At 34.5% G+C, this 14081-nt stretch overlaps 1 protein-coding gene across 5 annotated transcripts in view; it reads right to left on the reverse strand.

The window, feature by feature from the left end:
- Window positions 1-4668: 4668 nt before the first annotated feature.
- smash (smallish) overlaps window positions 4669-14081 on the reverse strand; it is a 225571-nt gene continuing 216158 nt past the window's right edge. For 4 of the 5 annotated variants that reach the window (XM_076128428.1, XM_076128430.1, XM_076128427.1 and 1 more), the window contains 7 exons: window positions 13654-13803; window positions 10174-10227; window positions 8942-9387; window positions 8342-8567; window positions 7841-7986; window positions 7431-7540; window positions 4669-6932 (listed from right to left, as the gene is read on the reverse strand). In XM_076128428.1, the coding sequence (XP_075984543.1) occupies window positions 6745-6932; window positions 7431-7540; window positions 7841-7986; window positions 8342-8567; window positions 8942-9387; window positions 10174-10227; window positions 13654-13803 (1320 nt within the window). In that variant the 3' untranslated portion in view covers window positions 4669-6744. The remainder of the gene's footprint in view (window positions 6933-7430; window positions 7541-7840; window positions 7987-8341; window positions 8568-8941; window positions 9388-10173; window positions 10228-13653; window positions 13804-14081) is intronic. The other variant, XM_076128429.1, reaches the window with a different exon arrangement.

Raw genomic sequence — 14081 nt, forward strand, 5'->3', positions numbered from 1 at the left:
TTTAGGTGGAGTTTAGGTTCACCACAGGTTTTTTTAGGAACTTTATTAGAATGGCCTACAGAGAAAAATTAAAGAAAGAAAATATTATATTAAATTTTGAGCTATACACTTTTTTCTATAATTCTATCGTTCTAATGACTAAAGGAGACAGACCCCATCGGCAAGAGAGGATCACATTCAGAACCGTCTTTAACGGCTGTGCTGGCTTAGGTCGATGAAAAAAATGGTAGAGATTTATGACTATACTTACTCCAAGCAGTGTCTGATAAAATCTAAACAGAAAAACTTATGAACAATTTTATTTTTATACCCATCCGGGAATTCAAACCTGAGACTGTGGAGAACTTCCACTGCACCATAAAATCAATCAAGGAAGTAGGTTCACATAATGACGTTACAATTTTGATCATTACTCGGAAAAATCCAATATAATTGAGCACCGGAATTCCGCACCACCGGTCACATGACAAAGGTGTACATTGTGGGTACAAGCGTGGCCGACGGGCGTGACTGAAGGATCCCATGAGAGGACAATATGAAGCACAAAGTATTATCACGTGTAGGTATTGTGAAGACTGTTTGGAATGATTTTTCAAGAGCATGTGTACCATAGGCCGTGACCAGCGACTCTAGAACATTTGTGAATGAAATATCTGATCTAATTGAGTAGATTTTAGGAAATACCTTTGAAATCTTCATTTGATCTGTAAGTATCTTGATAGTTCCGTAGTTGGATGAATGTGAAAGATAGTGGGTTCCACACCCAACCCTTTAATTTCCAGTAGATATTTTGTAGTCTCAGAGATAAAGCCAAGTATACGTACTTAGGTATAATACAGGTCCGGCTGGGACGCCAAGTATCCGATTGGAGGTACCGCGTCCTGGCCACCTTATGGAGACCATGGAGGGAACACCGTCAGGTTTTTAGTCAGTATGGCCAAAAATAAAGGTATACAGGTTCTATTTGTTATTAAAATGAGCAGATACAATGCAAGAATGCCCTAATCATTGCTGGTCATTTCAGGAGTCTAGGGGCCCCAAAAGGCATCTTAGTAAGTTAGTGGGTTTCTATTTTCACTCAAGATGCTACCGGCTAATTGCATCATATGTAGTAAAAAGTAAGATAATATAATTAGGAAAAACATTTTTCATTTTGCTTTGTCCAACATTCCATTGTGAATCATCAAACTCATATTTTTGAGCATTGTTAATCAGATAACTATGTTTTTACATAAATATGTATAAATATTCCCATTGTTCTTTGTTTCCCAACAGTAATTGTTTAGGTACAGATGGAAATACAAAACATAGGCATTAGGCAATTAGTTATTTTATTATGATTTTAAATGAAAACACTATACAAATCACAAATACTAGTTATTAGTAGTTTTAACTCTTTATTGTAACACGATCACTGATCACGAGGTTTCAGTTTCGATTCATCGGTCGGGAAATAATCCTGCCACTTAATATTAGAGCCTTGGTTTGCACGATTCATCTGCATAATAATTAATCGTGCAATTATTTTTTTTTTTTTTTTTTTTTTTTTTTAAAAAAGACAACTCCCGCACTAAGAATTGCTCTTGTGTCGCGGGGACTTTTACAAACATACAAACAACGGACACAAAGCACAACCAGACCCGAAGCAATTATTTGTGGATCGCACAAATAATTGCTCCGTGTGGGAATCGAACCCACGACCTCCCGTTGCAGTGGTATCAGCGTGGCGACCTAAACCACTGCGCCACGGAGGCAGTCAAAAAATTATTTCCAAAATAAGTTGTTGTATCGAACCAGCAACCGTCAGCAACGTACAGATCACCAATGTTGTAAATTACTAGGTATATTAATATTTGTATGCCTACGCCACCCATGCAGTAAGACTCTCTACTAATTTGTAGTTGCCTGACTCGAGAATTGAACCTGGGACCTCATGATCAGCAGTCGGATAAACTATCAACTGCGGCTAACGCGGTAATGTATGTAAACAGTTTTCAAAATTCCATTGCACCCTATTCACCTTTACTTATTCAGTGATGACCTACCATAATTATTTTTTATAACCTCACATTGACATTAAAACAGAATACCTATATAAATACACGCGTCGGTCATTACCTTACAATCGTCAAGATCAAACCAAGAGATAAGTTAATAAATCTAGTTATTTGCACGCACATCGCAGATCCTATTTAATCCTGTTTCAAACTGCTTTAATACAGAATACACTCAATCATTGTACCTACCTACTGAAACGGCACAATCTTGGCCAATGGTTAAATTGAATTATCGGTTGAGATGTCATGGATTCGAATTCCATTCGTTGGTCGTTGCAAAGTGCAGCTCTTATCTGAAACGTATCTTACTTATTACCTACTTAGTTAGCTTTCTTGGTACTTCCTACTAAGCAAATAATATGTACTAATATGTTTGTGTATTTTTTTATATAATTGAAATAATTATGTACCATAGGTAGTTTTGTGGGACATCAACAAAAGAACTATGTTATAAAGATGTTTGATAAATATAATATAAATAATTAATGAGATTGCTAGTTTTAATTTGCACCTAACTCCTGCCTTTTTTTGAAAGCAAAGGATTTGTTTATACCTACTTACTTTAAAATTTAACTTGTCTTATTTTATGTTCCTATCATTACGCAAAATCCATAGTGATATAAGTAGCGCAATCATTCAGGGAGTCGATGGTTTGGTTTCCATATGAGTTAATTGTTTGTGAAATTCTTGATTCTGTCATTCATCTTTTACAGAAAACAGAAACGACTCAGTAAATCTAAGTTTAACATGGTCTCGGATAGCTCTTCAACTGTCAGCAAGCGCCCTTACAAAAAGCAACATGTCACCCATCCCCATATCAATTCCTTTTACCCCCGGTTTTTGAGTACATTTAGCGGTAGTTTATCTATTCAATAGCATTTTATTTATATGCGTTTAAACGCTATTGAATAGATATTAAAACCGGGCATTAGAGAGTAGTCTTTTGTATTTTTTCAAAGCTATATCTAGTTATCTTCATCGTCAATTGCACCTGTACCTCGAACACGCTGAGACAAACACATTATTCAATTGTCTGTTCTGACGAACTATGTTTGCCTTCTGACATGACTCAGAGAAGACAGAATTGTGCATTAACGATGACTAGGTTCAATTTGTTTTTCTTATTGACAGACCATGACCTAGGGCCTTATTAAGACCTGTTTTATGGCTTAGGTACTGAATAATAGACGAATGCCTAGTAAACAATCGAGTAGTTTCTAACTCTTGTTGTTTAGAAAAGTCTTTAGTTTTTGTTTTAGATTCAGTTTCAAAAAGAAATGTTTGTTTGATACCCGCAATATAATAAAAAAATACACCTTCTGTTAAACTTTACAAACTATCGCGGCATATGTACACACAATACTAAATTACTAATCGGGTCCGTGTGGATAATATTAAAAGTTAAAATACCTTATTTGTTTCCCGACGTTTCGACCTTCTCAAATGCCTACTTAGCGACAACACACACCACACTCAACTCATGACACCTTCATACTGACGTGTAACGTTGTGGTTTGTCGAAGTACCGACAATTTCCAACAATTAGAAAATAGTGTAGAATAAACGGGTCTATCCCACTAGTCCCGTTGAGTTGTCCCGTGACGGGACAACTGGCACTATTTTGTCCCAGTTGTCCCGTGGCGGGACAAGTGACACTGTTTTGGTGCCAGTTGTCCCGTTGCAGAAAAATCACGGGACTAATGGGACAGACGGAAGGGTCAAAACAACTGGTTCCATTGAGTTGCTGTGTGACAACAGGTACTTGGTATTTTGGTAAGATACCAGACGTTATACGTTGTGTTGTAGTACATTTTTTCTTAATTTCTAGTAGATAAGTTGAAATTACATTAGGTACATGTTGAATTGACTTGAGTGTTTGAGCTGCTCCAGGGGCCTGTTAACAATATATTTTTAGTTTCCTTGCATTATGTTTTTTCAAGTAGGGAATTTCGGATAAGCATTTTACAGTTATGGTATGGAAGGTCTCTCTTAACTACTCTTGTCTCTTGTCAATTTAATTATAAAGTGAAAAGCCCAAATGGTAAAAAAAAAACTTCTTGTGAATTTAAAGTTTACATAGAGTAGCGTACAATTCATCATCTGCGAACCAGTTGTATTGACCCTTCCGTCTGTCCCATTAGTCCCGTGATTTTTCTGCAACGGGACAACTGGCACCAAAACAGTGTCACTTGTTCCGCCACGGGACAACTGGGACAAAATAGTGCCAGTTGTCCCGTCACGGGACAACTCAACGGGACTAGTGGGATAGACCCGAATAAACGAGGGTAGTTGTAGAAACTCACGATACATGGAGACGACGTTTAGCAACTACATGCGTGCGCCCGTGACTTAAGTTGAAGTAAGTCGATCGAAACGTTGAATAAAATAAATAATGAAAATGAAAAATATGGACATAATACATTGCATTTTTATAAATTGTCAAGTTTATAGACCCGTTTAACAAATGAGTGGGTACAAAATAATTTGTAATAGTACGCATAATTTAACTTTGGACGTAAAGAAGTCGCTGTGGTTGTCATGTCACTGTCATACTCCTTTTTTTTATTGTGCGTAATTGAGTGAGGTGTATTTATTAAAATCAAACGAACTATTATAATTCAAATATTTAATGTTATACAATTTGCATCTTATACACATAGATAATGTACATATGTATGAATAGTTAACATAACTACAAGTGCAATCACATAGAACGTTAATAAAGTATATTGATCGTTACGAAGTTAGCTCACAAACCACTAGCTTTATATAGACATGAGCGAAATCACTCAAATACTATCACTTTACTTTCAACAAAAATCGGTACTAATATCAGTATTTTTCTCCATATTGAATAGTATAATTGAGGCATGAAAGTCATGTAAACTCAAAGTAGATGTCACTATTTAGGCATGAGTAATAAGCCTCTATTTGTGTTTAAATAATTAATTTATTCCAAATTTTAATGATTGTTCAATACTGGTTTTGTAGTTTGATTTTCAAGTAATAGTATTCAAGCAATTTCGCAAAAAGTAAACGATAATAATAATTTAATCATAAACATTTTTGGATTATTATGTTTCTCATTTATACTAAAATAATAACTATTAAAGCTAACAATTAAATCGTACAAAGATAAATTAAAAACTATTTACAAAATATTACAAAAAGGTTGTTTTTATGTTCATACAAAGTTATTAGTAAAAAATATTTATTCAATGGTATCTTAATTATTCTCTGTAATGTACTTGTTGGGACAAGACAACGACATGGCACAAAATAGTCCGAAATAACAACAAAAAGTGACTTATAATACTGTGACAATGTCGTGATATTATCAATACATTATTATTATACATATGACCGTTGTACAAGACTATTTAAAACATCATTTTACTTCACGAATAACTTGCAAAGAAATCTCGGACTTGCGACTTTATTATCAGGCCCAAAATTGATCAGCGCCTCTAGCGGATAAGCCATGAACTAATTTTTCAAACGTCAAACATTATAAGACGCGAATACAATATCAATAGTTGGTCATCACATGTGAAACTAGAGTCTTATTTTCTACAACGGTCATATGTACAAAGTAACTGCTATCCCTATAAAGGTGGTAGCGTGATATTAAATCAAAAGCGTGCAATAGCCGACTCAGAACTTCGCTGAGCCGCTTAGACGTTTTGTAGATGCGCGCACACATGCGACAAACAACATGGTAGGCGACTACCGCGCTTATGCCAACATGAATCGCACTTAACTATATTATACACAAATAAAGTACATTAAAATCAATTTAAATACATTATTTGGTTTTTATTCTTAGTTTTAGTAAAGAATATGAACCAAACTTAAGTTTATATGTTACAAATTCACAATATATGTTCAGAAAACTTATTTTAAGGGTTAAGTGAATAACTTGTACATTATATAGACATTAATTATTGAAGAATCGTTTTAATCAATTTATCTTTTCTTTGGACCAGTCCGTGTGATGTTTCTATCATTATAATAAGATCAAATCAGATTCAAAATTTTAAGAAAATCACTATCTTTTTCGTAATTCGGTTATATGTCGAATTTAACACATCAAAAGTTTCGATCCACAAAAATCATAATTAATTGGATATTATATTTTTGATAACACTTTCACAAACAACACATTAGTTCATTTCACAGTCCAACAAGTCTTTTCAAAAGCTGCCGCGTTTTCGCCGGTAGATGGCAGTGGTGATTGCATTGCACAACCTTCATCAAAATTGCTTCTTGATTTAAGCAGTTAAAGGCATGGCCTCTTTACCTGATCGATTATCGATCACTGACGGCTGTTACTTAATAAGTTTTACCTTCCGTCTGATTTATTCGGCAAATAAAATGATAGTCGACTTTTTCATAGTTCATATGAATTTGTAAATGTCAAAATTATTTGTCGAATAAAGTTATCCAACGACTTTCCATTCTAACTTACCAAAAGACTTTTTTTTTTTGAGACAACGATATTTTTTCTCTATCAATAGGTAAATTGGTTCAAAAGAGTCAAACCATACAAGTCGGACCAGCCTTTTTACTGCACTAAATCACTCTCTTACTGCATTTTTCTCCAAAACCTTGGCAGCAGATTAACCTTCTCAGCAACAGCAGAGTACATTGCCCACCAATATACCACAGTAGCGGTACCTAAGTCGGTCTACACCGCGGAGTACTTCCGTCCGTCGTCGCTGGAGTAGCAGTGCTGACAGTGCAGGCGCTGCGCTCTGACGCGCACGTCAGCCCCGGCCCGCCCGTCGCCCAGCGCGGCGCCGCACACCGCGCACGTGAAGCACCACACGTGGTAGCACAGCGACAGCGACTCGATGATCATGGCCGCGCCGCGACCTGACACATACAATGATGTTCTATTAACTCTCAAATATATATAGGGTGTGGCGTAAATAATGGATAATCCTTCACCAGCGGACGAGCGACCACCCGACTAATCTAAAATTTAAAATTTATCTCTGGCATAAGTGTCATAGTTTTTGAAATTTCAGCCAGTACGAGCGTAAATCGCTTTCTTAAAAAACACACAAAATGGCAGAAGACCGAATGCAGCTGGATACCAGTGTTTTACATGAAGCGACTGCCTATTTGACCTCCACAACCCAGTCACCTGGGTTATACGCACGATACCCTTCGGTATAACTGGTTGGTCTGGTTGTCAAACTTCCAAGCTTGATTTGTTAACGTCTTATCGACGTATCTTCGAAATGACAGCAGGGAACCACAATTTAACGTGCCTTCCAAAACACGGAGGAACTCGATATGTATAAGATGGTCACCCATCCACACAACAACCGCGGCAAGCGTGGCTTAACCTCAGAAAAAAAATATTACCTAATTCCTCTCCACAGTGCGAGCACTTCCTACGTCCACTGACGCTGAGCAGCTTCTCCTCACGTTGTTCCGTCCTCACTGGACGTTTCACCTCCGATAACTGTTGTTGACTGGAAAGTTAACACCAATAGTTAGTAAAACTAGTTAAAAATTTGTATTAAGTATATTTTAATAGTAATACTATTAATGCATATGATTAACCATTAATACAGCTGATCAACTTAACCTGATAATGTTTTATTAATAACCCGCTGTAGTTAAAAATAATAAATTGTATGTTCAAGAATCTGAGTTGAGAAATATTGAATACTTTTACCGCTGTAGTTAAAAGTTACTAAATAAAACGCAGATTTTAGTTTTTTTTTAAATTAAATTGTTACACTTAGACACACAGGTGACACTTGTATTACCTGGTAGAGAGTGCATGCATCTCGTGTAGATGTGCGGGGTGTGTGGGGTGCACGGGGTGCGCGGGGTGCTGCAGGTCGGGGTGGTACGAGTGGCGCTGCGCCGCGCGGGTCCGCCTGGCCTCCTCGATACGACGCTGTTCTGCCTCCTGGAATAACAAGATACATTGTTAAGAATATGGTTTGTGAATAGTTTAAGATGTTTTCGGAAATGTACGATTATTTCTACACAAGGCAATCTTCCATGAAGACACAATGTTGTGCTACACAAGTGTTTTTAGATGGTGAAAAATATTGCTTCAGTTTTTGATACGTGTCTGAAACTAGTTTCCAAGCGTTACATTTGAAGGTACAGACTTGTACCAACCAACCAAAGGTAACCAAACTTCAATTTTGCTTGGAAATGAAACTATTAGGCCACCTTCCAAATGTTAGTACATCATTTATAATATTGTTCATTGACTTCCTTACTAATATCTCTCGTATATTTTACATGTACTGTACCTGTATAAGCCAGTGTTGATTATAATTATAGTTGGCAGGTTTCCTGACTGGCTGGCGTTGCTGCATCCACTCCGTATTGGACATCAACTTGGGTGTAGGCGCGGCCGATAGAGCCTGCAGCGTGTGACGCGTCATAGGGTGATAGTTGGCGCCGTTGCCGTTGGTAACGGGTTTCTGACGCAACTGCACGTTTGCGTACTCGACCGCTGAAGGCACTCGGCTACTCCTGAAATGTACACAACAATTATTAAAATTTATAAAGACCAACATTACTAAGGTTTAATAAAGGGGAATGAAGATTGTAGCTTGACTGATTTTGTTTTAAAAGGAATCCTGTAGAAGCCGTTAAAAATTAAATGTAACTATAATCTGGCCGCACTTGTTTATAAGAATATAACACAAAAAAATACTTATTATATATTGAACTTTATAGTGCCTAAGCCCTATTCGCAAAGGCTGTAAGAATCTTCTAAAGATTAAACTTTATTTGTATTAATAGATTTTTTTTTCTAGTTTTACGCAGATAAGAGAGACTTTCCATTTAACTCTGAAAATTGCCAATATAATTATAGTTAAACTGTAAGTTTAAAATCTACGTACCTCATAGTAATCTCCCTCTCAATAGACTCCCGACTTTTAGGCTTAGGAGGCAATACGGGCTGAGGCACTCTGACAGCCTGTCTCCTCACATCCTTTCCTTCATACAACACTCTTCTACTCTCTTCAACCCCAAAATGCCTTTGCATATGTTCTTCAGATACAAATGGCTTGCGTTTTTCATCGACTTCCGACCTTTCTGGGACCGCGGGAGGTATTGATGCATAGTTTTCGTTCAATAGTAAATTGGGCATTGAATGCCTGTAGTTCTGATTCCCGTTCTTCGGTCTACTATGCATGGGAGGCTTTTCAGGAGTCGAAGGTATACTGGAGATGTCTTGGACTGATTTCTGAATGATTCTTGTCTGATCCCTGATGAGGTTTTCACGCTGACGTCTCAGTTCTTCTTGTTCTAGTTGAAGCAGCTCTCTTTCGAATCGCAGGACCTCCTATTTTGGGTTTTTAGATGTTATTTTTTGGTTTTAGAATGTGTTTTGTTTGTAAGGTCCTATATTTGTTAGTTTTTCCTCTTAGTTACTAGTTTAGTTTTCGAAATCCAGTATTAATAAATCGCGTTGTAAGAAATTGTACTCAAAAAGACTTCTGGTTTTAGAAGATTTCTTGAGAGCAATATCAAACTTAAGATTGATTTATTAATAGTGATTTCAGGTTTTAAGATAATGTTACTTTTTATATTTTGTACATTTTTACAGGCGTTGTTAGTAAACCATGTAAGTAATATAGGACCTTACAAGGTAATATTAATTAATTTATTTATAATTAGTATTAACACAGTTTTAGTGACAATAGCATGAAGTGCGTAGCATAAGCTAGCGTGGATTATAACACACTTAGACATTGATTTTAATGAATTAAAATTAGAGGCAATTCAGTTCATATCAAAATCGCACGTGAAAAATCACCTTGATTATATTTTTTCATGTCACGTTTCAACACGTGTCTTGTCATTCTTCTCTCAATACAAAAAACGTCTCAAAACACGCAATGACGATTTCTTTAACTTAGTAGTGGCTAGTAGTGAGACCGTTATTACTCAGAGCCATCTATCGTCAAGATAATAAAACAGTTGTATCATTTCTTCCTACACTTAGTTATAGAAAAAGTAAGTAAAAAAAATATTGTCTTATAGTTTCAAATGGCAGAAAATACTACTCATTATTGCTATGAACTGAATTATCCCTCATAATGTAATGTAAGTGTAAAACATGAGTCACCTTGGTGTGGGCATCGTCAAAAGCCCCGTCGGGCCAGTCCTCGTTAGTGCCTGCCTGCAAGACGCCACGCCACACATTGTTATTTACATCTTACCCACCACTCAGAACCATAATACTTTCATATATAAATATAATATATGTATAGTATATAATACATTGTGAAATTTGCTATGTAAGGAATTGTAGGTGTGAATAAACGGAGAGCTTTTCTTGTCTTGTGTAAGTTTGTTGTGTTTTGTATAGTATTATCCGAGTAATCTATACTATATTATAAGAAATAAAAATGAGGTAGAAGTTCTAGCTGTTTGTTTGTTCAGTGTGACAGAGTTAATGTAGTAATGGTTAATTTAAACTTTGTGCTTACAGATGAAAGTATACGAAACTAGCTTGAAAAGAATCTTTAAATGACAAAAGTAGGGTGTGTTGGATAATAGGTAATTGTAAAAAAGCAAGCAATAATTGATTGTTAAAGTGAACAACGACACTATAAAGTTATGTTTTTATTTTTGTGAGTGAAATATTGTTATAAGTATTATGGTTCCAATATGAGACGTATGTTATAATATTAATATAAAACATATTTTTTCTTTGACGAACAAATTGACATTAATGCAGATCACAATTATTTTCAATAATGTTTGCACATATATGTTTCCATGCATACCTCCTTATATAAAGAGATAAATGCCCAAAAATGAGCTAAATTTAAGTGCATCGTGCATTCTACTTCTAAAAAGTGCAAAAATAAAAGGCGAATTATATATTTAAAATAAATAATATTTATTTAAACATAGTAATATACAGAGCTAATCAAAACTACTAGTTTTTGTTCTAATTACTTTACATATAGGTATATATTGATAATTTGGCTTGATACATTATTATACAAATGAAGCGTTAAGAAGCATATTTTTGTTAATATGGCAGCATATATTTGTTTTAAATACCACTTGCATTTACTTATATAATACATAGAAACTAGATCCCTTTAAATAAATTAACTACTAAAGAATATTACTCTATCTCTTTCTAAACCACTTATATTCCTCTTAGATAGAAGGAAACAAAAGAATTAGCCTAGAACTTATTTTTCTATTGTCAATTAACTCTATTATAGAAATAATTTTGATATATTTGACAGATTATATGTCAAAAATGTCAAACTTAACACCTCAAATAAAATTATCTAACAATAGAAAAATTAAATCATTTAGTTACTATCTAGAATTAATAATTGATACTATCTTTTTTAAGAATTCTAATTAGTATTATTTGCAAGCTAAAATCAACTCTATCCCCAAAATACTAAGGTCTATTAAACTAACATATTTTTGTACCCTAAGGTGGTATTTGAAACGTTATTCACATATATAATCAACCTTATGTGCTAGTGCTTTCAAAGCATATACAGTGCCCCTACCAATATAGCTGTAGTATATAGCCTTAATATACATATTACATAAGTGCAAATATATAAACGCTTTCGTTTGATATGTACAAGACGAATTATTAAAAACTTCACATCAGTTTTAACCAAATTTTTGGTATTTATGTAGAGTCGCATCAAAATATATTTATCAAATCCCATTTTTGACCGATCACATAACATTCTTTATGGTTTTATATTTTTCATTGTAGCGGATTTTTGTAACATATTTTCAGTAATTTTAATTTATTAGTAATTAAACACAATCTTACAAAATAATTAAGTTCAACAAACAAGTCTTAAAACACTACAAATTCGACAGAAGCCTCGTCTGAAATTCGTCTCATCAAATTAATTATAAAAGAAAATGAAAGTTAACGAAACACGACATTAATTGTGCTTGTAAATTCACCTTGACATTGCAAACGAAAGCGTCCATATTGATAATTTACCGCTAAATCAACTTATTCACCGAAGCGATTCGAGAAACAACCAGTTTTTCCCATCAAAGAGCTTGGCTACAAGAAAAAGTCGTTCTGAAATGTTTTATTCACACCTATTTTTATTATGAGCTTAATAAAAATTGTGTAGATTTTTCAAACCACACGATTTTACTATTTATCATGTCCCGAGCCACTCGGATGTATAAATAAAAAGTCTCATAAAATCATTCTATGCCCTGCGCAAAAGAAGTGCCCAAAGCGAAGATAAAGAAAAAAAAAATATTTAATAAATATTTGGTGTAATATAATTAATTAAAGGGGATAACTGATTCTTGTAGCCAAGTTTACCTTATAAATACTATTATAGAGATCTACAATTTGTACATCGTGACTTTTACATACTAGAATTAATTTAAAAAATTACATAGTTTCATCAACTAGTGGCGCCATCGTGTAGGAATATAGCACAACTTTAATTACTTTTAGTATGTAAAAAGCCACTTTCTACGCATAGAGAATAGAAAAAACAATAGTAAATAATATAATTCAAATAAATATCTTCTAAATAGCATTTCAAGAGACGAAATGAAGAAGAATTATAAATAACATTGGTAATTTTTATTTGACACTACATTGCGTGAAAAATTAATAAGTTTTAAACCAAAACCGTTTGACCACCACCTCATAAATTATGAGATATTATGAATGTTAAAAGTCTACCATCATGGATTTAAATGCTCAAACCTACATAGGAAATATATAATTATTTAACAAGCTTTTCAAAATGAACGTATGTTTACACCCTTACTCAAGGCAAAAGAAATGCATTTGAATAAATGCTTTAAAAAACCTTAACGTAATAAAAAAACCATTTTTCATAATAAATCTTTTGTCTCGTTTCCTCTGAAGTCAATCAAACGTGACAGACGGAGATAGCATGCTATTTAAACTCATGAGTAAAGGAGTAAGAATGATGAAGTGAACATGATAGTAGACTAAGGGCAATGATGAAATGTAGTGTCAAATCAAAATAATAATCACAATAGCCCCTCTTTTCTTCGCAGTCGAGTAAAGTGCAAAATTAGACAATTAGATACGTTTTATAAGATAATTGGTAATTATATAATTCTTTATTATTTTGAAAGTAGTAATCGAATCTAATTGTAATTCAGTAACAGTTTCACGAAATTAGAATATTTGTGACTGACTTTTGCTATAAGATGAATGTAATTTACTTCTATTTATTACGAGTAGAGCGAAAACTAAAATAGACATTTGAGCACATTTTTCAATTCTTTTAAAATCTTGAACAAAAATTCTATCGAACTATTAATGTCGGGTTAATGAGACTGTAATTTTTTTTTCAACCATTTGACCTTAAAAGGTCAAGATCAAATCAAAAGTTATAAATTCTTCACAATATTACCAGAATCTTTTCTGCTCTATCTACTTTCTGCATTAGTTTGCACTAAAGTTCTCTCACTTTTCTATATATTTTTGCCTAAGGGTTAAATTTCTAATCTTGCACTAATTTCCTAAAACTCCCTTCTTACTATCGGGTACACTTGCACTAATTTTGCACTTAACATATCAACCTCACGTGTCAAGTACCTGTGTCTGCTGTAGTTTCTTGTCCATATTCTCGATGTTGTCTGTCTGTGTGTCTGTCAGTTCTGTCAGCTTGCTGTTTAGGTCGGAGGTGAAGGTCTGCTTCTTGATCTGTTCTTCTTCGTCTGATGTCACTGTTACGTGAGTGTATGGCTGGAAGATGAGAGAAGAATGTTAGAAAAAATATTTTCGGTACACAAATATGCTTGGTGTCTGAGTTGCACACAGTTATCGTATTCCTAACTGAACAGTGCTAATACTATAATAACTAGACTGATTAATTGGTTACGCACTTCTAGATGCATACATATTATAGATTTACATTTTAAACTCTGGGCAGATACAAGTGTTAACCACACATATTATTACACATTCCCTTGGATGAGATTCGAACCCACCCCACGCGTTGCGAAGGTTGTTGATACGAGATG

This window comes from Anticarsia gemmatalis, chromosome 21 (assembly GCF_050436995.1).
Source record: "Anticarsia gemmatalis isolate Benzon Research Colony breed Stoneville strain chromosome 21, ilAntGemm2 primary, whole genome shotgun sequence".
NCBI lineage: Eukaryota > Metazoa > Arthropoda > Insecta > Lepidoptera > Erebidae > Anticarsia > Anticarsia gemmatalis.